Source organism: Cladosporium halotolerans (genome assembly GCF_011745625.1).
Source record: "Cladosporium halotolerans strain TM138-S3 chromosome Unknown Sca19, whole genome shotgun sequence".
In the NCBI taxonomy this organism is placed as follows: domain Eukaryota; kingdom Fungi; phylum Ascomycota; class Dothideomycetes; order Cladosporiales; family Cladosporiaceae; genus Cladosporium; species Cladosporium halotolerans.
This window is the reverse complement of record NW_027191470.1, coordinates 102,857-125,618: the sequence shown is the minus strand read 5'-3', so window position 1 is coordinate 125,618 and position 22,762 is coordinate 102,857. Positions and strand designations below refer to the sequence as shown.

General features: G+C 54.9%; 9 protein-coding genes across 9 annotated transcripts; 6 read left to right on the top strand and 3 right to left on the bottom strand.

Moving 5' to 3' along the window:
* Positions 1 to 133: 133 nt before the first annotated feature.
* On the top strand, positions 134 to 1,986 carry WHR41_05627 (uncharacterized protein; the record flags this gene model as incomplete). Its single annotated transcript, XM_069374232.1, has 4 exons — positions 134 to 308; positions 362 to 555; positions 614 to 1,187; positions 1,239 to 1,986. 4 exons carry the CDS (start codon positions 134 to 136, stop codon positions 1,895 to 1,897), a joined length of 1,602 nt encoding a protein of 533 aa, XP_069228614.1. The 3' UTR covers positions 1,898 to 1,986.
* Positions 1,987 to 2,219: 233 nt separating this feature from the next.
* WHR41_05626 (uncharacterized protein) lies at positions 2,220 to 4,413 on the top strand. Its single transcript, XM_069374231.1, has 2 exons — positions 2,220 to 3,219; positions 3,270 to 4,413. Exons 1-2 carry the CDS (start codon positions 2,316 to 2,318, stop codon positions 4,031 to 4,033), a joined length of 1,668 nt encoding a protein of 555 aa, XP_069228615.1. The 5' UTR covers positions 2,220 to 2,315; the 3' UTR covers positions 4,034 to 4,413.
* Positions 4,414 to 4,868: 455 nt separating this feature from the next.
* Positions 4,869 to 7,315, top strand: WHR41_05625 (uncharacterized protein; the record flags this gene model as incomplete). Its single annotated transcript, XM_069374230.1, has 2 exons — positions 4,869 to 5,879; positions 5,939 to 7,315. 2 exons carry the CDS (start codon positions 4,869 to 4,871, stop codon positions 7,313 to 7,315), a joined length of 2,388 nt encoding a protein of 795 aa, XP_069228612.1.
* A 960-nt stretch (positions 7,316 to 8,275) lies between these two features.
* WHR41_05624 (uncharacterized protein) lies at positions 8,276 to 10,075 on the bottom strand (the record flags this gene model as incomplete). Its single annotated transcript, XM_069374229.1, has 6 exons — positions 9,579 to 10,075; positions 9,493 to 9,524; positions 9,199 to 9,433; positions 8,995 to 9,141; positions 8,732 to 8,935; positions 8,276 to 8,664 (listed from the first exon to the last, which is right to left on the bottom strand). Exons 1-6 carry the CDS (start codon positions 9,781 to 9,783, stop codon positions 8,276 to 8,278), a joined length of 1,212 nt encoding a protein of 403 aa, XP_069228613.1. The 5' UTR covers positions 9,784 to 10,075.
* A 572-nt stretch (positions 10,076 to 10,647) lies between these two features.
* On the top strand, positions 10,648 to 12,756 carry WHR41_05623 (uncharacterized protein). Its single transcript, XM_069374228.1, has 3 exons — positions 10,648 to 11,427; positions 11,484 to 12,383; positions 12,452 to 12,756. The coding sequence occupies exons 1-3, from the start codon at positions 11,210 to 11,212 to the stop codon at positions 12,555 to 12,557; spliced, it is 1,224 nt and encodes a 407-aa protein (XP_069228505.1). The 5' UTR covers positions 10,648 to 11,209; the 3' UTR covers positions 12,558 to 12,756.
* A 136-nt stretch (positions 12,757 to 12,892) lies between these two features.
* WHR41_05622 (uncharacterized protein) lies at positions 12,893 to 14,914 on the bottom strand (the record flags this gene model as incomplete). The annotated part of the gene is made up of 1 exon (XM_069374227.1): positions 12,893 to 14,914. The coding sequence occupies one exon, from the start codon at positions 14,912 to 14,914 to the stop codon at positions 12,893 to 12,895; it is 2,022 nt and encodes a 673-aa protein (XP_069228654.1).
* Positions 14,915 to 16,088: 1,174 nt separating this feature from the next.
* On the bottom strand, positions 16,089 to 17,942 carry WHR41_05621 (uncharacterized protein; the record flags this gene model as incomplete). Its single annotated transcript, XM_069374226.1, has 1 exon — positions 16,089 to 17,942. One exon carries the CDS (start codon positions 17,940 to 17,942, stop codon positions 16,089 to 16,091), a length of 1,854 nt encoding a protein of 617 aa, XP_069228616.1.
* A 624-nt stretch (positions 17,943 to 18,566) lies between these two features.
* On the top strand, positions 18,567 to 19,646 carry WHR41_05620 (uncharacterized protein). The gene is made up of 2 exons (XM_069374225.1): positions 18,567 to 19,150; positions 19,203 to 19,646. Exons 1-2 carry the CDS (start codon positions 18,761 to 18,763, stop codon positions 19,476 to 19,478), a joined length of 666 nt encoding a protein of 221 aa, XP_069228617.1. The 5' UTR covers positions 18,567 to 18,760; the 3' UTR covers positions 19,479 to 19,646.
* Positions 19,647 to 19,910: 264 nt separating this feature from the next.
* Positions 19,911 to 22,599, top strand: WHR41_05619 (uncharacterized protein; the record flags this gene model as incomplete). Its single annotated transcript, XM_069374224.1, has 2 exons — positions 19,911 to 22,510; positions 22,539 to 22,599. 2 exons carry the CDS (start codon positions 19,911 to 19,913, stop codon positions 22,597 to 22,599), a joined length of 2,661 nt encoding a protein of 886 aa, XP_069228619.1.
* Between the last annotated feature and the right edge of the window lie 163 nt (positions 22,600 to 22,762).

Sequence of the window (22,762 nt, the reverse complement as noted above, 5' to 3'; positions counted from 1 at the left end):
TCTCCCTTGAGGACGCTGTTTTTTCACTGATCTGCCATCATCTTATCTTGGTAGTGTAGACGCGCCATCCTTTTTCCGAACACCAACCTTACCGTCTACCAAGACACATCTGCCAAGACAGACATACATTATAATGGCCACAGAAAAGAACATCGTCGACGATAATGTCCACACTGAGAAGCACGGGGCCGTTATGATCGAGAACGCAGACGACATGAGCAGGCTGGATACCATCGAAGACACCAAGCCGGGTGCATTTGTCTGGCTGTGTGCAGCAGCAACAGCTATCGGAGGCATGCTTTTTGGCTGTAAGTTTGATTCCAACGAAGAAGGGACGTTGCATAGGTTGACACGACCATAGACGATACTGGTGTCATATCGGGTGTCCTTGTGGTGCTCGGCACAGATCTAGGTGGCAGGGAAGTCACCGACTCTGAGAAAGAAGCTATTACCGCGCTGTGTGCTGCTGGTGCGCTCGTGGGTGCCATCCTGGCAGGTATCACCTCTGACAAGTATGGTCGAAAGCCCGCGATCTGGTTCTCCAGTGTTCTTTTCGTAAGTGCCCGGAATGGAAGACACCCAAACACCAGCTGACCATGATACTATCAAAAAGACTGTCGGCGCCCTCGTTCAAGCGACTTCATTCAGTATCGCTCAAATGTGTGCCGGCCGCTTCTGCATCGGCCTCGGTGTTGGCAGCGCAAGCATGATTGTTCCCCTGTACATCGCCGAGATCAGTCCTGCACGCTTCCGAGGACGGATGATCTCTGTTGACATGATCTTCCTCGGGACTGGTTCAGTGCTTGCTTATGCATTCGATGCAGCATTCTACAAGGTCGCTCATGGCTGGCGCTACATGATCGGATTGGGCATGTTACCTTCAATTGTCCTCGGCATTCTCCTCTTCTGGTGTCCTGAGTCGCCGAGACAGCTCATGTACCATGGTCGCCGAGATCAGTGCGAGCGCGTCATTCGCCGAATTTACGTGAATGCCTCGGAACAACAGGTCCAAGAAAAACTCATCTCGATCGAGCATGGCGTCAACGCTGCGAAGAGTTTGAACGAGGAGATCTCGCTGCGCAAATCGCTCAGCATGCTCTTCACGATCCCAGCAAACCTCCGAGCCTGTGTTGCTGCTTGTGGCTTGATGTTCTTCCAGCAATTTTGCGGATTCAACACGCTCATGTGTAAGACCTCCGGGTGAATGCTTACGAAGAAATCAACTGACTTGCCTTCAGATTACTCCTCGACCCTCTTCGACATTGTCGGGTTTTCCAACCCAATCGCCGTCGGCAGTGTGGTCGCCGTTGTCAACTGGATTTTCACCGTCTTGAGCATTTTCATCATTGACCGTGTTGGACGCCGTCGCCTTCTGCTCTGGACCATGTGGGGCATGCCGGTCTGCCTAGTACTTGCCGCTGTTGCGTTTGTCTGGGTGCCGATCGACCACAAGACACTTGAGCTGACCTCCGACTCCGTGGGATGGCCTGCATACCTCGTCTTGGTAGCCATGATCCTATTCGTCGCTTTTTATGCGGCAGGCCTAGGCTGCGTCCCGTGGCAAGCGAACGAGTTCCTTCCCATGGAGGTCAGAGCGATGGGCACGATGATGATCAACGTGTTCAACTGGGGCCCCAACATCGTTGTGTCGGCCACGTTTCTCACGATGATGAAGCACATGACGCCTTCCGGGACCTTCGGCTTCTATGCTGGGCTGTGCTTCCTCGGTTGGGTGTTCGTTTTCTTCTGCTTCCCTGAAGCCTCGCAGATGACACTTGAAGAGGTCCGGCAGGTCTTCGAGCACGGATTCGGCGTCAAGTACGCAGAGGAATGGAGGAAAGAGTACAAGCTTGGTGAGAAGGCAAGAGGGCCTGCTGACAAACCAAGCAAGGTGTGAGAGCCATAGTCGTGATCACTGGTTTGAGAACGTAACATATGTTGATCTTAGGCCGGTTTATGCGAGTGCGGAAATGTTGTTGTTCGGAATGGCCGTTCTCAGAGATGCCCAGTATGCGTGACATTGCCAATGATGGTATTTTAATGGAACGTCATTGTCAGCTCGAAGTTTGCCACCTGCATTCTTATCAACTCTCAAAATCCGAAGATCGTTGTGGCGTCTCATCACCTATTGTGGCTTCAGTTCTCGTGCCGCGCTTTCTCCGCTGGCTTGGCGCGATCACTCATCTCATGCCTTGCGCGTGTTTCTGAATCGTACTATCAATTTTGATGGCTGCTCACTCTGATTTGAACCGCGTCCTAATCTACTAGAGGTGTAGGTACCTCACAATGGGCGCAGTGCATGGTGAATACGTGCGATGAGCGGTGCCATGCCGAAGCCTCTGCCGGTGTGCGAAGCATGCCGTATCCGAAAGGTCAGATGTGATCCTTTCGAGGAGCCCTGCAGAGAATGCCGTCGAGCCGGAATGGAGTGTATCCGGACATCTGCCATCAGATTCAAGCATCACTCCGGACACGAGGCTGGTGATGGCCGAGATTTCCCCTCCCGGCAGGTATGGACGCTACCAAAGACGGCTCTTCGATATCACGACGAGACACCTAGATTGGTGGGCATGTATGATGCGTATGGTCCGGGTTATGAAAACGACGCAATCTTACCGACACTTCGTGTCGAGAACGGTCCGAGAAATGGCATTGGTCTCACTCAAGCGTCACATGAGGACTCTGGAAGCTTGACCCATCAAACACAACCAGACCCCATACAGACTTTTCCAATCGGCGGAACCGCATTGATCAACTCGCCATCATCTCACGTGCTGGCATCTGCAGCTGATACTTCGGCCCAGGAGTGGGTGAATAATCGACCACAATCGCACGACTCGCCATGGACACAATCTGTAGGATCTGACCAGGTGCAATCACCAGGATTGCAATCTGCCCCTCGTTTGTCTGAGACTGAGGCCATGCTCCTACGCAACTTCAGCGATAACATGGCATTGTGGGCAGACGGCACTGATCCGGGCCGGAGCTTCGAGCTCGAGGCAACCAGCCGCGCACTCACCAACCCTGTTCTGCTCTACGCCATCTGCGCATTTTCTTCGAGACATGTGAACAGGAGTCGAATTGATCAAGATACTACGGCCCTCGAGTACCAGAGTATGTGTTTGCAATTGCTCATACCTGCCATTTCCGCCCCTCAGCCCGTCAATGAATCGACTTTGGCTGCGGTGGCAATTTTGCGGCAGAATGAAGAAATGGATGGTGGGTCTCCAAAAGTTACTTGGTCGTGTACCTTCTGACGTCCGGTATAGAAGACGATGAACGATTCCATCTGGAGGGTGTCTCCCGCATCTTAGAGAACAAGTACAATCTTCTGAGCGCAGGCGGGCTTGGGGAAGCTACCGCCTGGCTCTGCCTTCGCGAAGAGATCTACGTCTCCCTGTCAACGCAAACTCCATTACGGTCCAGCCTGGCGGCATTTAAACACGCGAGCTGGGTCAAAGGGAACGGTGACGCCGCATGGGCAAACAGAATGGTGCTCCTCCTTGGCGAAATCCTTTCTCATGCCTTCGAGGACACCACAGAGAAGAGTGTGACAGACCAACTGAAAGCCAAATTGAGGGACTGGGATCACTCGAAACCTATCTCCTTCCGTCCTATCCATTACGTTCCCCGCAAGCCAGCTTTGAGTCGATACTTGCCAGAGATCTGGATGCTTGCTGCTCACCACGCGGTCGGACTGCAGTACTACCACATCGCTCAGCTCGTACTCGCTGTATCTAACCGGATGACCTCTTCAAACTTCCTTCAGTATATCGAGGAGCACAGGGCTGTTGAGCAGCAAGTTCGACACCACCTCCTGCATGTCGTCGGCATCGCGACATCGAACGAACGTGCGCAAAACGCCTGGTTTACCGCGCATCACTGTCTGGCAGTGTGGGGTGGCTGTTTGCGAAGACATGGAGACCAGCAAGCCTCTCTCGACTTCCTCCACATGATGCAAAGTCGCACTGGATGGCGCGTCCAGCGACTCGTGGAGAAACTGAAGTATCAGTGGGGTGAGGACAGCGAATGACGATATTTCACATTGGAATATTGTGTGACTGAGGGCAAGCTTAGCTTGAGGGGAAGCTGAAGAGTGGCCAACGAGGCTTTGGTTGACGTGGCCATCAGAGCTCGTCGACGTAAACAAGGGTTTGGTGTAAGCTCACCCAAGCAACGCCAAGCACTAATGAAGGCGCAAATGACAGGCCGCCGAGATCACGAAGTGGGTACTAGACGCGCAGCATAAGCGAAGGAACTGCCTAGTACCATGCAGGGCGCTGGACTTCAAGGCGCTTGGAGAGAAATAGCGCAGATGTGGTGACACCGCAGTGCAGATAAGGCGACACGTGGTGCCATGAGACATTCCACGTGGTGATCCCGCGAGTCGAAACCAAAGTAATATGCTTTCTTCATGCTCCAGTCGGCATGTGGAAGGCAGTATGTGGGAAACTACGCTTTGCCCGGTTCATCACAGCGGAGCTGGCGTTGCGGCATTTATGAGACGCTTGATGAGTGATTTTTGAGCTTCCAGGCCGCCCACAGCCACCCCCAAAGCTACCCAAAACCAGATCGCCGGCGCAATTTGTGCGCACTGTTGACCAGTAGGCATACGACGGCATATCGTTGATGACATTTTGTATTCGACGGCGAGAGATAACGATGGATTCGCTTTGCGACTGCACACGAATTTTTTCTGTCAGACCGGAAAGATCCATTAGGTGTACAGCCATGGCTCTGATAAATCTAGCAGGACGGTCTTCCTGTCGCCGCATTCTACGTATCGTCCTCGGTCTTGCGAAACTTGATGCAGCTCCACCTTGTCACCTAACAAACATCGACCTACCCAGCTATCCAACGACCAAGCCATGGTCGCAACAGCAATACGTTTCCATGAAGATGCGATCCATCGAACCCACAGCCATATGAGCGATTCCAGAGACGGTCCCGGTATTGTCTTCTCGCGAATTCCTTCAAATGCGGTTGTAGGTTCGGAAAAAGAGGAACCCAAAGCTCAATCCAGCGTCAGCGGAGATGATTCTGCATCAGAGGCCCAGAACCTGCCGATAGATCACCGAGTACGCCAGAATTTTCAAGGGCGCAATCTACTATGGCTTGCATACCAATCGATGGGTGTCATCTACGGCGACATTGGAACTTCACCCCTATATGTGTACTCTTCGACATTCACATCCAGCCCCTCGAAAGCAGACCTGGTCGGGATACTCTCATTGATTATCTGGTCACTGCTGACCATGGTAACACTGAAATACGTTTTCGTGATCTTGCGCGCAGACAACGAAGGCGAGGGTGGTACCTTCTCATGCTATTCTTTGCTTTCACGCTACGCGAACCTGGCAAACATCGATCCAAAAGAAGCGCATTCGCTCAAGATACAACGTGTGCTCACTGGAGAGATGCCATCTGGCAACCGATCCATTCGAGCTCGCATCGAGAAGAGTGCTTTCTTTCGTGGCTTGCTAAAGGCAATTGGGGTGCTCGCCGTCTCACTCGTCATCGCAGATGGTGTGCTGACCCCAGCACAATCGGTGCTCGGAGCCTACCAAGGACTCAACGTCATCACCACGGTCAAGACGTCGACTGTCGTGGGAGCAACGTGCGGTACGCTTGTATTCTTGTTTTTGATCCAGCCATTCGGGACGACCAAGGTTGCATCTTCATTCGCTCCGATTGTTGTCGTCTGGCTAGGATGGATAGGCGGCATCGGACTTTTCAATCTTATCAAGTACGACTACACAGTGCTGAAGGCCTTCAACCCTGGCGAGGCTTTCTCATACTTGATCCGCCATAGAGAGGAGGGATGGCATAGCCTTGGTGGCGTTCTGCTATGCTTCACCGGATTGGAGGCGCTGTTTGCCGTACGTCATTGCTTTGTTGCATCTCAAATTGTCAATCAGAGGCTGACTTACTTGACTAGGATCTCGGCGCATTCAGTAGAAAAGCGATCCAGATCAGTTGGCTTAGCTGGTGCCTCCCCCTCTTGCTGTTGACCTACAGTGGTCAAGCCGCCTATATCTCCGTGCATCCTGAGGCATACTCCTATCCTGTGTTCTACACCGCACCTAAAGGCACACTTATTCCCACGATGATACTAGCCGTGCTTGCTGCTGTCGTGGCATCTCAAGCTATCATCACCGCGACCTTCCAACTCATCGCGCAGATCACCAAGCTCAGCTACTTCCCTTCGATCAAGATCGTTCACACCTCTAAGGTGTTTCACAACCAGCTGTACGTTCCTCTAGCCAACTGGCTGCTCATGATCGGTACGATCATCGTCACAGCTGTCTACAACAACACAACATCCCTTGGAAACGCCTATGGAGTCTGCGTCATCCTCGTCACTTTCTTCGACACATGTCTGGTAACAATGGTCGCATTGATCGTCTGGTTGGTTCCATGGTATTTCGTCGCTTTCCCAGCTACGGTCATTGCTACGCTGGATGGAGCTTTCCTATCTGCCGCCATGACCAAAGTGCCTTTGGGTGCGTGGTTCACTTTGACCCTCGCCGCAATCCTAGCCACGTTCTTCATCGTCTGGCGTTTCGGAAAAGAACAGCAATGGGCCGCCGAGGCTGCAGACCGTGCACCGCTGTCCAAGTTCGCAAGGAAGGATGCAGACGATGTCTACCGCCTTGCGCGTCATGACAATGAGCCGGTCTCCACGAACCGCGGCTTTGGCATCTTTTTCGACAAGATCGGGGACGGAAGTACACCCATGGTGTTCAGCCAGTTCCTCGAAAAGCTGGTGACAAGGCCGGAGACCACCGTCTTCCTCAATCTGCGTGCCGTAGAGAGGCCGACGGTGGCAGACGAGGACCGCTTTTTCGTCTACGACTTGCCTTGGCCGAATTGTTATCGCCTGATGATACGCTATGGCTACATGGACGAAGTTGTCACACCCGATCTTGCGTCTATTGTGTTGGAACAAGTGAGAAGACACATCATCCAGCGACACTCCCGCAAGTCTTACCAGCGCACCGGAGCTGCAGAACTGTCGTCCGAAATCGTTGACAGTCACTCAACATCTCTGGACGAGAAACCCTTAACAAACGTCACTGTCTCCAGCCAAGCTGAGCTGGCCAACGCCCTTGCTTCGCTTGAAGCATCTTACGCGCATCGGATTGTGTATGTCATTGGCAAAGAAGAGATGAAGATTGGAACCAAATCGCCGCTATGGCGGTCTTTCTTGCTCTCTATCTTCTTATTTATCCGCCACAACACCCGCAGCAAGATGGCGAATTTGAAGGTGCCGATCGATCGATTGGTCGAGATTGGCTTCGTGAAAGATATATGAGTGCAAGCTCTTGGTCGGTGTAGTCCACGGTTGTCTATGGAGATACATGTGTAGTTTAAGCTGTAGTTAGGATGAGAAAGACATCCATGAAAGCATTGATTTAGCGACTGCTTCTTAATAACGTAGCTAGCCGAGACGTGACTGATCGCAATCACAGCAGCTAAGTGGGTCGAATCCTGATCCTTCTGTGGGTACTATTTTAAAAATGTTTCGGCACAAGAAATGGGCACAGGCTACAGGGTGACCGCTGTATTGATTCGCGGTCAGACCACGGAAGGAATCCTCAGCGCGATGTTCGACTCAGCATACCGCCTTACGTAGCCGAGATGGAGAACACACAATTCCTCACCTGAGCTGCGTTCTATTTCCAAGCCCCAGGTCTCTCCAGCTTACACACGAAGCAAGATTGCTCCTTGGCTCACATCTGATCTTTGCTCTAATCTAGACAAGGCTGTCTTACCCCCGAGGGCGTAGTACCATCGGCCCCAAGAAACGCCTTGCAAAGGCTTCAACCAGCCGAGACCCAATCCAACAGTAAGTTCCAAGCTGCATTCTCAAAACCATCAAAAATATCCGGCTAACGCTGTCATGCCCAGAAATGTCCCTCTGCAGTCCAGACCATGTCCCGACATCACTTCCCAGCTCCAACATGAGCGCGGAAGATGGCTTGATGTTCAATGAGGACTTTGCGGAGTGCTTGTGTAGACAAGCAAACGTCTATAACCTCACGAGGCCCCGGACTTCTTATTGCAATACGCCCAATTACCCGAGCACGTCGGCTGCGCCGGGACTGCGGAGCTGGGGAGGCTGGGCGTTGATAGCGCTGTTGGGGCTTGCGGGTGGGGTTTTGGCGGATGTGTAGACACTAAAAATGCTAGATTCGTACTGTTGCTACCAAAGTAAGACCCCCAAGTCAACAGACCGAGGTGCGTATAAGAGACTCATCCAAACACTCTGAACCTATTCGACCAACACCTCCCTCGTCCTAACAATACTATTGCTTTGCTCCGCCGGCGTACCCTTCCCTTCTTGGAGCGGGAACTCATCGCTCTCGCAATCTCTGGTCATTGGATCCCAATGGCCGTAGACGGAGTGATGTTTGCGCCCTGCTTTGTTCGCCCGATCTCCGGGCTGCACGTGCGCACTGTAATGACTCCCGAGACCTAGGCCGAACACGTTGTTCGCTGACTGGCCGGTCGGGCGCCGGGAGCGGCTTGAGGCGCCTGATGTGCCGGAGCGGGAACTGGCGTACTTGCGGGCCATGTCGACGGTCCTGGTGAAGAGAGGCTTGAGGGTTGGGAGGCAGGCGGCGAGGATACCAACGTCCATCTCCACGATTTGCCAGACGTCTGGGTTGATATGTTAGCGAGCTGGTCGTTATGAAAATGAACTATCCAAGTCACGGGAGACACTCACAGTACCAAGCACTCTTGCCAGTCTGGTCAGGCTCTTCAAAGAAGTGATATTGAATGGGCGTTTTGTAGATCGCGGTCGCAGCCGCGAAGTATCCCAGGCTCAGGACACTGACGAGGCCGATTCTTGTGCGAACGCTGACTTGAAGGTTCCAGAGTATGGGAATCGGCAGGGTCGCGAACAGCAAGTCAGTAGCGATGTTGATTGCTATCGCGAGCATCAGCACGAGAATGACGGGCATGGTGGAACTAGGTATGAACACTCACCGCTGTTGAAGACGCCGATTTTGACGAAAGTGTCGATGGGGTAGCACTTAGCATGCTCCATGAGTGTGAAGTCATACGCGGCCGCGACTGGCTTGCATTGGAGGATGATCGCCAGCACCGAGCCAATCGTAAAGAGCACCAAGAACACTATTCACGGGTCAGCTTGAAGCGTCTAGAGGTCAGATAGCAGTCGAGCTGACAGACCTTGGATCCCTTGGATCCATCTTGTGTATTTGGTGCCCTTCGTCAAACGCAACAAGAAGACACCGATGGACAGCTTGATGAAACTGTAGGCGAGGATAACAAAGATCGCGTACAGATACCTCCATATTGCAAGAGGTGCCCACCAGTCTGGGTGATACAAAAGAATTTCGACATGTCTGCCGAGTCCGTAGAACGACATGCGGACTATGCATATGAGAGTAGCAGTGCAAAGTAGCTGAGTCGTGATTAGCAAAAGCTTGCCCTAAGTGTGAATAGAGGAGAGGGATGACCCACCATTGCAATACACATCAGCCAGTCGTCAAGACCTGGGTAACATTAGATTGAAGTCAATTCAACGCTGCCGAATAATCGAAGCTTACCAAAGGCCTTGATCAGTCTGATGCGAACCCATAGCCGTAACAACACTGCGGTTGCGGCAACGCCATAGAGAGTTCCGACGATGGCAAGGATCTCAGCTCGCTCGTCTTTGATCTGATCTTCTGGGACTGTTGGCTCAGGGAATGGGAAGGCGCCCTGCCTTTTCTGCAGGTTTAGAGCAAGGTTGTCCATGTAAACCATTGGCATCTGTTACTGCTGGCAGTTTCAATGGGACTCAAGAAACGATGAAGCTGCAAGACCAGGAAGAGGCTGGCCACCGCGGCGCTCCTCACATTATAGAGAGACATCACCTGTAAATGATACTGGCGCTGGCACATTCGAGCGCTCTGTTCTCTGCGCGATGAACCTGCATGTCTGCGGCCTCTGAAGGCGCCTCCAAGTAGGGGAAGATACCGCAGCTCGCTTCCAGCGATCCGAGCAACTTCGCACTATCAACTATTGGATCGAGTGGCTCGGTTGTGTCACCACGCGGCAGTCTCAGACATTGCAAGGATCCTCGGCACGGAAGATGGGTTCCCCAAGCCTGATGCAGGAGATTCGACCTTTTGGCTATCGATGGAATGCCACCGGTACAGGTGATTCGGCCGATGCGCGTCGCTTCACACTCTGCCGCAAGCGAGCTGATGATTGAGCTAGGGCTGATTTCTTCTTCACACCACGTGCTTGCTTCTGCAGATGCGGATAGCTAGGTGCCGAGCTCCATGTTTCACCATGCCGGATCCTGTAGGCACGCGCATCTGTGGTACCGAAAATCTTGGATGAAAAATCTTGGATGGGCAGCAAAGAGCGACCGTGTATAAGTCTGTCGTACTGTCGATGAGAGAATGGTATAGTAAAGGTGTCTTGATGCGACATGGAGTACAATGGCTGCTCGGCCCAGCTCGACGACTTTGCCAAACTCGCCACTGGCACGTTCCAGCCGAACTCGCCCAAGCACACTGCCGCTTTCTGCAATACCTCCACGCACATCCATCCTCCTTCAGCACGGTGCCATGCAAACCCATGTCGAAGCAAACAATAGTATAGGCGAGTGCCGAAACAGAACAAGCGCCCTCTCCAGGATCCCGGAAGGTATTCCCCGGCTGGAGCGGACCCATGTGGCTCAACGCTTGAGAATCCCTGCCACGAACGATCCTGATTCATCAAGCCTGCAGTGCACTCAAGCCCCGCTCGAAGATACCACGATGTCCACCGAGTATGCCTGCATATCTACATTAGACCTTTTCGAGAATGAGGCCGGCTCACTAGTGGACCCTGACACTGCCCTGCTGAGAGCCAATGATATCTAGTATGGTGCTCGCCGATTGGTAGGATCTCACAACAATATCATCTGGCCCTCGCCCCTCCGCTACGACCTTCTGTGTACGGGTCTAGAGGGTCCATGATCGCTCTATCGACCTCTTCTGGATCTCTCCGCGATGAAGCAAATCACGGCACTTGGGCCACAAGGCCAGGACTCTTTTGCCGACAAGGAGTGTTGGCTTGGACCTGGACTATTATATGGGACCTCCTCTGACTTAAATGATCTTGCTCTATTCAACAGACATTGCTCCTGGTGTGAAGACCAGCGTCGAGTTCAGAGATTTGCCACAGTATTCTTATCCCCTCCACAATGGTTCAACGGCAGCTCCTGCTCACAGCTGTGGCCGCTCTTCCTCTCGTTTCGGCTGCTGCAATTGAACGATATCGCAACGAGACTGGCCAGGATGCACTGGAGACCGATGAATACTCAAGGCGAGCCTGGATCAACCAGCAAGACTATCAAAGTTCCAAAGCGTCCAATTCCTGGACCACCTGCAACGCCAACAACACCGTAGTCCGCAAAGAATGGTGCGCGCATGCCATACCCACCTCCAACTACCCACGCCACTAACACTCCACAACAGGAGCGCGCTCTCCAAAACCCAGCGCAAAGAATACATCGCCGCCGTGCAATGCCTCGGCACCCTGCCACCCAAAACACCCCTCTCCGCCGCCCCCGGCGTCCGCCGCCGCTACGACGACTTCGTCGCCACGCACATCAACCAGACCTTCTCCGTCCACAACACGGGCAACTTCCTCGGCTGGCACCGCTACCTGACTTGGGCCTACGAGACCGCCCTGCGCGACGAGTGCGGCTACACCGGCTACCAGCCGTACTACAACTGGCCGCTCTGGGCCTCCGACCCAGCCGCCTCACCCGCCCTCGACGGCTCCGACACCAGCATGAGCGGCAACGGCGAGCTCGGCTGCACCGAGCAGGCCGGCTACGGCATCCCCACCAACGCGCAGCCCAACATCCTCATCCCGCACGGCGCCGGCGGCGGCTGCCTGAAAGACGGGCCCTTCAAGGACTTCGGCATGAACCTCGGCCCCGTCTTCAGCGACCTGACCTGCACGCCGCCCAACCCCATCATGGACTTCGCGAACCCCCAGTTCGGCCTGGGCTACAACCCGCGCTGCCTGAAGCGCGACATCTCGCCCTGGACGTCGTCGCAGTGGACGAGCGACGCGCAGGTGAAGGCGCTGCTGGACTGCGACGGCATCTTCTGCTTCTGGGCGAACATGCAGGGCGGCGTGCCGGCTTTCGTGGACAACTTCATGGGCGTGCACACCGCGGGGCACTTTACCATCGGCGGCGATCCGGGGAGCGACTTCGTGTCTTCCAACGGCGATCCGTGGTTCTACTTGCACCATGCGCAGATCGATAGGGTGTGGTGGATGTGGCAGAATCAGAAGCCGGCGGAGCGGACGGACGCGCTGTATGGGACTATTACGCTGGCGGATTCGCCGCCTTCGAGGAATGCGTGAGTCTGCTTGCCTTTTGTGATTTCTAACGATGATGGGGATAGCAAGGCTGACTGATGGTTTATAGGACGCTGGACGACGAGATGGATCTTGGCTATGCAAGCGATGTGCGCATGACGCTGGGTGAGAGCATGGACACCATGGCCGGGCCGTTCTGTTACAGGTATGAGTAGGTGGAGGAACCTGTGTGGCCCATTGCGCCTGTGCAGCATTAGACTCGGTAGATGAGCCGCCGTGATGGTAGTGCATCGACCCAAAGGTCCCAAAGGGATCGGTAATTGTCGGTGATCTATATCGAGAGATAATCTTTAATATCTTGTGGATGGTCCAAGACCAAGTTGCTTCTATGTATTGAGTGAATGGTTGCGAATCGAAAGTAAAGTCGTCGAAGTAAAGAGGGTGTTCTAGAAAGAAGGGCGAGAAATCGACGCAAGGGAATTGGAGACGTGAAAAGTCAGGGGAAGAAGAACAAAGCAGAAGAAAAGCAATAAAAACGAGCACCCTCGAATCAATCCCTCCCCTTAACAACATCCTCCGCAATCTTCTCCGCCAGCGCATAAATCGTACTCTGCGGATGTCCCGGCGGGAGGAACGGAAACGCGCTCGCATCCACAACTCTCAGCCCGTCGACGCCAAAGACTCTCGCCCGGCTATCGACAACATCCATCTCGTCAACTCTCTCCGGGACTCCGTCCTCTCCAACAACGCTCTTCCCCATCCGACACGTCGATGCCGCGTGCCAGACGGTCATGAGACTCTCCCTCACTGCCGCGAGGATCTCCTCGTCGCTCTCGACTTCCAGACCAGGGTAGGCTTCGCCGCCGGGATGGATCTCTTCGAGCTGTGAGCTAATGGCTTGCGTGCGGAAGATCTCGCGCTGCCGCCTGTAGCCCGCGATCACGAGCTCGCGATCTGTTGGGTGAGAAAGCCAGTTTGGGTTGATGGCGGGTGGGACGAGGGGGTTGGAGGATTTGAGCGTGACGTTGCCGCGGGAGAGAGGGGCGACGAGCGCGCCGAGGAGGGTCACGTAGTGTTTGCCGTCGAGGGGTTGTTGGAGGACGGGGAAGCGCCAGGTGCCGGCGTAGGCGTCCGCACCGATGTGTTCCAGTTCGGGCCAGTCGGCAGGGAATTGTGAGAGGGAGTCTAGGGCGGAGGAGCTGAGGTTCGCGCGGTATTCTGGTAAGGCGGAGAGTTTTTCCCAGCCCAGGACATCTGCGATGTAGGTAAGGGGACCACTGGCGCTGGTGATGTACTGGAGGAGGGCGGCGGCGAGCTCGAGCGGGCGGACAATGACGGAGCCGACTGTAGGAAATTTGACGGAGTAGGAGGGTCCGAAGAGGACGTGGTCCCACATGTTTTGTCCAACTCCAGGGGCGTTGACTATCTGGGGGATATCGAACTCTTCGAGAGTGTCGGAAGGACCGATGCCGGATAGCATGAGAAGCTGTGGAGACTGGAAGGTGCCGGCTGAGAGAATCACTTCATGGCGAGCGTGGATCTTGTACTTGATCAGGTCCAGAAGACCAGCTACCTCGACGCCGGTAGCCTTAGGTCTCCCGGAAGACGTGTCGAACAGAACCTTTCGTGCTTGCGTCTGAGTGAAGACCTTGAGATTCTTGGAAGTCGTAGTGCTGCCGTTGGCGGCGTGGATATAGGCGACCGAAGAACTTCTTGTCTGGTCGCTGGTTCGTAAAGTGCTTTGCGAGTAATGATATCCCAGGAGGTCTCCGCTGTCGAATCCGGTGGTCTCCTTCAATCCCAGGGACCTAAACGCCTTGGTAAGGTACGTTCCGAATGCCGTGACCCATTGGCTGTATCCGACTTGCACAGGTCCTCCACCAGAGCTCGAAAAAGCGGATGGGTCGTAGTTGGTAGTCACATTCGACTTTGATCTCTCTCCCGGTGGCGTGAAAGTCACAGCTTTGTTGAAGTACGGCTTCAAGTTCTCAAGCGTGTAGCTCTCGTCGTCAACAGTATCTGCCCACTTCTGATAGCTCTCCGTGGTGCCGCGATGATACACCATGAAGTTCAGGGCGCTGCTCCCGCCGAGACACTTTCCCCTGGCATAGTGGAATTTGCGGTCGTTCAAGAATTCCTGTGGCTCGGTGAGGAAGGCCCAGTCGGTCGTCGGCACGGTGTCCAGAATGCTTGCTCCAATGCCCAAATAGCTGCCTGCAGGCGTGGTGCCGAAGACTGGCTTCTCAATCTCGTAGTAGCCTCCGGCTTCGATGATGGCTACGCTGTGCCCTGCCTCAGCCAATCTGGTGCCAATGGCCGCGCCAGCTGTGCCGCCTCCGACGACGACATAATCGAACGTTTGCTCGCCGCCGAGGAGCCCTTCAAGTGCGCCAAGCGTGCCATCGATCAAGCCTTCTCCTTGCAGTTCAGATTCGACGGTCTCCAAGAGCGGGTGTGTGATGGGAGCGGCAACCCCGATGGACGACAACAGGTCAAGTAATCCTGCGCGTGCCAAAGTGGCTTGCGCCAGCAAGACCGCCGACCACGTGGCAGCGGATCGGAAGCCCTTCATTGTGTCGCAAAGGGAATGCACTTGGTTCGCGCGCGTTTCAGAAGGGCAGAGGTCACATTATATCAGGCTCTGCTCTCCCCACACAACGTGGCTGCTCCTTGCTGGAGATCCAGTGATCGACCGTCTGTGCAATAAAGCGGTATGATCTTGTTGATGATTGGCTATGGGAGAAGCGGCAGCTCTTCGGCAAAACATCCGGGCGAGGAGTCCACTAGAACTTTGCTGTTAAAAGTCGTAAAGGAGGGCATCCTTGAAATGTTATGACTCGCGAGGGAGCACCGAATATGGGGCGAAGCAAAGCTTAGCTCGTGTAGAGCGGAGCTCTTCCAACCACGTGTAGATCCGCAGACCCGATGACATGGTTCCGAAGACACTGACTCGATTGTCGAGGTGGCGTTTAGCCCATCGTGGTAATCGCACACTTGCTGACACGGGAAACCAGATCTCGTGAATCATGTCAATGGCGCAGACGTCAAAGACTAACAGGTAGGACACCACTGATTGTAGTTCCTGAGCTTCATACCTGGAGACGTTCCTGGAGCGCATTCGAATTACCTAGTGACAAGATTGGCATGAGAAACGCTGAAGTATGCGATGCAAAATACGAGCTGCCAGTCTCATCAGCGCACCAAGCAAGAGACGGCGTTGCTTGTGCTCCTGACACACGTGAGGACGATGGTTCCTGGGGATCGCACGGGTGGACTTAGCGGAGGATGTCGAGAATTGATCTTCAACGCAAAGCTTGGCAAGCCACGCCTATTCTTCGGGTCAGACGCACCATGATTGGCTGCCTGCGTTTGTTCGATACTGCTATAGGGCACCCTGAAGTAGGGCACGCCGGATCGCTCTCCGTGGTTGCGAATCTTTCTCCCTGTGTAGCATTGAGATCAGTTGTACCTGACGTACTGTAGGCTTACACCCGTTATACAATGCAAGGAGGCTCTGAGGTGTGCTCGTCCAGTGCAATGGCAGGCGGACGCGGGTCCGAAGCTCGAAAGACCGTTGCGACTACTGACTCGAACAAATTGGCGGGTTGTGGGCCTCATGGTGTACCGCGAAGTTCTCAGGAGGCATGCTGTGGAAGCTCCGAATTTGTACATTCATTTTATTATTCGTAAATAATCGACCGCAACTGCAATCGTGACAGTCGTGTCATGCCAAACATGTGTATGTCTTACCAACCATAAGTTTCAGTAAACAGGTAGATTCCTTGCGCCCCAGTGCCCTTGTGTACAGCGCGCTCGTCGCTCAGCTTCGCGACGAAAGTCCGGGCTTGGGCCGTGAACTCGGCGCCTCCGCATGTCACGACAGCCGTTTCACCCAAAGCCGCTTCCACGGGCGGTCGGATCATCGAATCGGCTGATGGTCGTGAGCCGAGGTGGGTGTGGAGGACACGTGAATCAGGCTCGACGTGCGCAGCGGGAGTCTTTTCGTCGATGTTGATCGAAGACGGTCCCGTCGAGACGGGAGAGTCCGAGCTGCTGTTTAGTGAACGAGAGACGAATGTTGCGTCGTCTTTAGACGGCAGAGCATCCGATGAGCTGTTGAGAGAATCGGGCTGAGTGATGTGTACATGAAGCCGAACTTGTATGGAAGCTGTACGTGAAGCAGCTGCGGTCGTGGAAAGCTCATCCCTAAACCAGTCGATGTTGCCCTTGGAACGAACGATCCAATGAAGGTGAACCCTTTGTACACAACCTTGCTTTGCAAGAAGGTCTTGCAGGAGGGGCATGATAAAAGTTGCTCCACTAGCGCAGGCAATTAGTACCACCGTGTGATAGTGAAGCAAGTCTGGCGGCATTCCCCACGGCCCGTTCAGAAAGACCCTCCGCTGGCGTCCCGTCTGGGAGTCTTTGTCTGCCGCTTTTTGCAGACTGCGAGAGAAACCGTGGTGTGCCTTGATCAGCAGCGTCATCTCCCTTTGGCCGGAAGAATCGTCAGAGTTAGACACGTTGGAAATGGTGAAGGGATGTAGCTCGAAGGGCCTCAGACTTGGAATCGAGGTATAAACATGCTGTCCAGCTTTCCACTGGAAGTCAACATCGTTGATCGTGAGGCGTACCATGTCGCCTGAAAGGTTTTGGACCGTTGCAGTGTAGCCAGGCATCCTCACGGCGAGTTGGCTCATGAGGTGTGTGTTGCGCAGGAACCCATGGACTATTCGACAGCCCCAGTCGAACGCTAGAAAGCCAACGCACATCCAAACGTTGTATCTCGCGTAGTCGGGAATGTGTATGAAGACCAGCCAGAGCAAGACGGCCGCAGCCACGACATGCTGGGCAACAAAGATCTCGTAGCTGACTGCTCTGAAGTAGCCGAAGCTGGACAGTACCATCCATGTGATGACGCCCCAAGCACCGAAGCCGTATTTGACCATGGGCATCATTTTGAGCTGGAGCTTGACGAAGTCTGCTTCAACCCATTCTTGGAAGAAGAAGGTCCAATGTACGATGAGCGTGAGGAAGACGGTGCGAGCTGTCCAGCGGTGCAGCCAGTTGAGCCGTTCGTAGGAGATGCCCGTCAGGATGCTGATTGGATTGAATTTGCAGGAGAGCAAGTAGATGAATGGGATTTGTGTAACGGAGACCCAGGCGGCTCGAAAGCCCACTTTCTCCCACTTGTACACATACTCAAAGCTTCCTTTGGTGAGGATGGTGTTGCTCCAGAGCATTGTTAGGATGACTATCCAGTAAACGGCAAGGACCAGACATCTCCCCACTGGCGGAGGCGTGAAGTACTTGCTGAATCTGCCGGTGAATACAAGCGGCTGCGGGTAGGCTAGCTCTCTGCAGACGGCTGTCGCAGTTGCGTATGATTGAGCGAAGGAATTCGTTGGCCTTGACGGAACATTCTGACGTCCTTCGCTGGTTGACTTTCGCCGGCTGCGGCTTTGAAGCCAGGATATGAAGCGAATGCCAGTCAACAGCGCCACGAATGCCGCGACGATGTACCAGAATGTGTGAGCGATGGCTGTGTTTGTGGGAGTGAACATGCCACCCATGCTCATGCTCATGCCGCCCATGTTCATGGTGGCGGTGGGTGAGCGGTGAGCCTAAGGCCCACGGCCGTTGGTGGTATACCGGGAAGAAGGTGCGACGTCCGGCTATGGGTAGGTAATCAAGCGCGACGAGAAGAAGAAGGAAAGACGGGGAGATGTGGTGGCGTGCTTGGCGGGGTATGGGAAGAAGACGGTGTAGTAAGAGAAAAAGACGAGTACTTGACCATGGGTAGAGTAGCTACAGACGCAAGAAGAAGGTCGCCAGGCTGCCCAGGCGGATCGAGCAAGTATCCACGCGAGACCATGTGCGCCCCGTCGCGCCGAGCGGAGCGGGATGATACCTTAGGTACCTACCTGCCTTGCCTTAATAATAAGGTATAATACCATTGTGGCCAGGCGCTGAGGCGCCGAGGGTGAGGTGCTTTGAGCAAGTATCCGCCAGCTTGGGCCTAGCCGCGGCATCAGCCGTCGCCGGCTGGCTGCGCGCCTGCGGTGCGCCAGTGGAGCGGCCGCGGTTCGACAGCAGCACAGATGCACAAGGCGTGAGTGATACTCCATCGCTGCGCCGTAGTTGGCGGGTCGGGACATGCGCTGCCCGCGGCCTCACAGCGAGCCCTCGCCTCGCTTGCGCCGCAGCTTGTTTGCCCACATGCCGTGAAACGTATATGAAGAGTCAGCGCCGCGCGAAGGTTTGCCCGCCGCGCGAAGGTTTGCCTGCCGCGCCTCTCATCAATCGCATCCTGGTCATCACTTGAAAAGCAAGTACCACGTGCCTCTTCTTTCAATTCTTCCTCATCCTCACCCTCACCCTTACACAACCGACAACACACCCACTCCATACCGCCAACATGCTCTCTCAAACACTCCTCGCCTTCGGCCTTGCAGCCACCACGTCAGCCCACTTCATCCTCCAATGGCCTCCTACTGCTGGCTTCCTTGACGAGCAGGAGGTCAATGGCCCTTGTGGCGGTGCGACCGTCACCGTCAATGAGACCAGCCCAGAAGTCCAGGTCGACCGCTTTGCCGTCCAGATCCAGAGCTCGCATCCGCACGGCAACTGGCAGTTCCGCGCCACCCTCGACACTGAGGAGCCGTACAACTGGACCAACCTGTCCATGGCCATGACCGAGGGCGTTGGCGTCTTCTGCCTCAACTATCTCAGTGCGCCGGGCGACTTCGCCGGCAAAGGCGGTATCTTGCAGGTGACCGACTACTCCGGTGATGGCACTCTGTACCAGGTATGTTTACTTGTGATGCGTGATATTCGGCGTTTACTGACGTTCCCGATAGTGTGCCGCAGTCAACTTCGCCACCGGCGCCAACAGCACCCTTGGCGCGGCCTGCTCGAACGCGACATCGAGCTTCACCGCAGAGTGGTCCAACAGTACCTCGAGTGAAGAGAGCGAGGACCACTCTGGCCACTCTGAATCTACTTCGGCTTCAGCTTCGCCTAGCGCTTCCGCCGCGGCGTCTGCTTCTTCCGAGGCGGCTGGTGCAATGGCCACTGTAGGTATGGGTACTTTTGTTGGCGGTCTTGGAGCACTGGCCGCTGGATTGATGCTGTAAAGAGTGTGCTTTTCAAGTTTGACGACATGGAAGACATGCATTCGGAGGCGCAGGGACCGTAAATAGCGGGAGAAAGTATTGCTCCTAAACCAGGAGATACCAGATGGCAGCTTCAGCGTGACCATACGAAACTTTATAAAAGTAAAACAGCTTGCGTCGTTCAAGAAATTTTATTTTCATGCCCACACTTGAAGTCATGTTGTCCAATAGAACAACTTTGATGTTCGCAAATCGGGTTGTGATCAGGCAAGATGCGTCTCCCACTTCGCAAGCTGAAGCGTTGAAGTTCGCTGCAAGCAAACGCCAAGAACGCCGGCGCGTGGACGCGACTTCACCACAACTTCGAACGTCAACTCGGTCGGTCGATCTCGCCAGAGCCATAAATCGAGGGAACAAAATGCTCGAGCAAGCTTCGAGCACGTCCGTTCTGGCATGGAAGAGTCATCAGCTTTTCGCTCGGAAGAGCTCTGGCGGCCTTCGATCTTCACGCTCAACGCGGACCGCGATGGCAGCATCTTCGACAGCCTGCAGCTAGACGCGTCCCCTGCTTTATTGCCCAAGCCGACCGACGGGAATCTTTTCGACGGGATCTCGGACGACCTGGGCCTCCCACCACTTGAAGATCTGTCACCGGATGCCAGCGATGAGCTGCCCGCGGCCGAGGTCCTTGACGCCAAGCCCAATGTCAACCAACGCCCAACAGAACAACTAGACGATCACGACGTCTGGACCCTCGATGAGAGCACCGCCTCACCACCATCCGAACCTCAATTCCTCACATGGGAAGCCTTCGAGCGGAAAGCCGACCAGCCAGCGCACCCCTTCTACCTCACGGAAGCGGGCGACGGCGCCTTCGACGCGGTCTTCCAGCAGCGCGAGCAATCGGAAGGCGTCGTTCCCCACGATGCTGTGCTGCGAGCCTGCTTCAGCTTGGTGCTTGGTCGGTCGTCGATATTCTTCCGCTGGGACGCTGCCAAGGGCTCGTTCTGCCCTGTTCTGGACAAGGTCGCTATTTCTGGGTTTAGCCTCTTCGCTACTAGGACCCTTACGGATACGTTTGCTGAAACTGGGCTCGCTTTCAGAGAGCTCGGGGCTTTTGTGAGCAACTCGAATGCACGGGATTGCACTGCTATGGTGGCTTTGAAGCGGTGCTTTAGCGTTGTGCTTGATCGCTCGGAACGCCAAATCTGCGAACAAATCCCGCACACTAGGTCTTTGTTGCAGCTTCAGGAAGCGATTGAGCGCCCGTCTCGCATCATGTCTCATCTCAGGGCTATCATCAAGGTCTTGCGCCGCCTTCGAAATGACGAGGATCTCATCTCAGCGCTTTCGGACAAGGTCACCAGGCTAGCGGAAAGTGACAGCATTGCATCTAATGTCATGCAACAATTACTCGCTCACATCAGCATGCCATGGCTACAACGTTTGGCCGAAGACACAGGACTGGCACCTCGACTTTGCACAATTCAGGATCCAGCAGCCATTCAAGACGCAGCTGATGCTGAGCCAGGGAATCATTTCATCGCCCCCGAGGACATTTCTAGAATCTCAAATGTGAAGCGCAGCATCAATCTGCTGCGAGAGCATGTCTCAGAGCATCCACTTGCGAACACAGACAGAAATATACACGAGCGCAGCGCTCAACTCAGCACTCAAGTTGTCGATGTGGAATCTGTTGTGCAACGAGCGGCAGAATACAAAGTCCAAATGGAGTCTGCGATCTTAAAACAGCGGCGCGAGTTGGGAGCTACACCGCACGACATGCCAAGTGCAAACTCCAATCTTTCCATTGAGCACGATGACATCTTCTCTACTTCTGCACTTGGGGACCTCGCCTCGATGGTGGAACAAGACATGTCGACGAACATGCCAGAGAGCGAGGATATCTACGGCAGTCTGCAAAATTCGTTGACATCAGTCTTCGACGATCAGTGGGAGAACCAAACGGAAGTGTTATCTTCCAACATTGACCTATTGGCTCCATTGCGACCCTTTATCGAAGTGCAAGCATCGTTAGTGAACGATGCCGTTGCAGACTACCTATTCAGCACGTTCAAACTGCGAGATCACTTAGATCTCCACCGGTCATACCATCTCTTCGGCAATGGCGACTTCGTAACTCGCCTGACCACGGCTCTCTTCAGCGACGAAGTCCAATCGGCCGAGCGCAAACGCGGCAACATCCCCACGAGCGAAACAATGGGCCTCCGCCTCGGCAGCAGAGAAGTACAACGCTGGCCGCCCGCCAGCTCCGAGCTCCGCCTGACCCTCCTCAACGTCCTCAGCGAATCCTTCGCCCCCGGCAGCTCCAACGACGCCGACCTCCACCTTCCCGGCGGCCTCAGCTTCGCCATCCGCGAGCTCTCCGACGCCGAAATCGACAAAGTCATGGACCCGACCTCCATCCACGCCCTCGATTTCCTCCGCCTCCAATACACCCCTCCCCCTCCCCTCGCGCCCATTTTCACCCCGACCGTCCTGCAACACTACGACGCCATCTTCCGCTCCCTCCTCATCCACGCCCGCGTCCTGCACGCAACCGCCAACCTCCGCCCCTGGCCCCGCCAACCCAAGCACGCCAACAACACCCTGATCCTCCGCCGCTTCGCATGGAAAGCCCGCCACTTCTCCACCACGCTCCTCTCCCACTTCACCGAGACCGCTATCGCGCCCGCCTGGAAAGCCTTCGCGCAGCGCCTCGACGAAGCGCAGTCCGCCCCGCAAACAGCGTCCCTTTCCTCCCTAGCCGAAGCTCACGCGCTGACGCTCGCGTCTATCCGCGCGAAACTCTTTTTGCGCCGCAGGCAGGAGCCGCTGAGGCGGGCTGTGGAGGCTATCGCGGAGCTGGTTGTCAAAGCGCCTGCTGGTGCGGGGATGGGGATTGCGGAGAGGGAGAGGAGGTTTGATGAGTTGTGTGAGGAGCTGTGTGGGTTGCTGGAGGGGTTGGCGGCTAAGAGCGGGGCGAGGGGTGAGGAGGCTGGGGTTGGTGTTGGGGGGTCGGAGGGAGAGGCCGCGGGGTTGTTGGGGAGGAGGTTGGGGTGGGGTGGGGAGGGGGAGGAGAAGTGAAGTGGACGGTGAAGCGAACTCGGGAGATAAAGAGTCCAGAGTAGTGGCTGAATAGTCACACTCAAATAGAAGGTGGTGAGACTTAATGCGCATGCTCCTTTTGTATGCAACATGCAATGCCGATGCTCTGTTCTGTTCTTTGCTGTGCTGTTCCGCTTTCTCCGCCAGGGGGGTATCTATACATTATGTGGAAAGAAAAGCCCAGGCAGGGATATGCT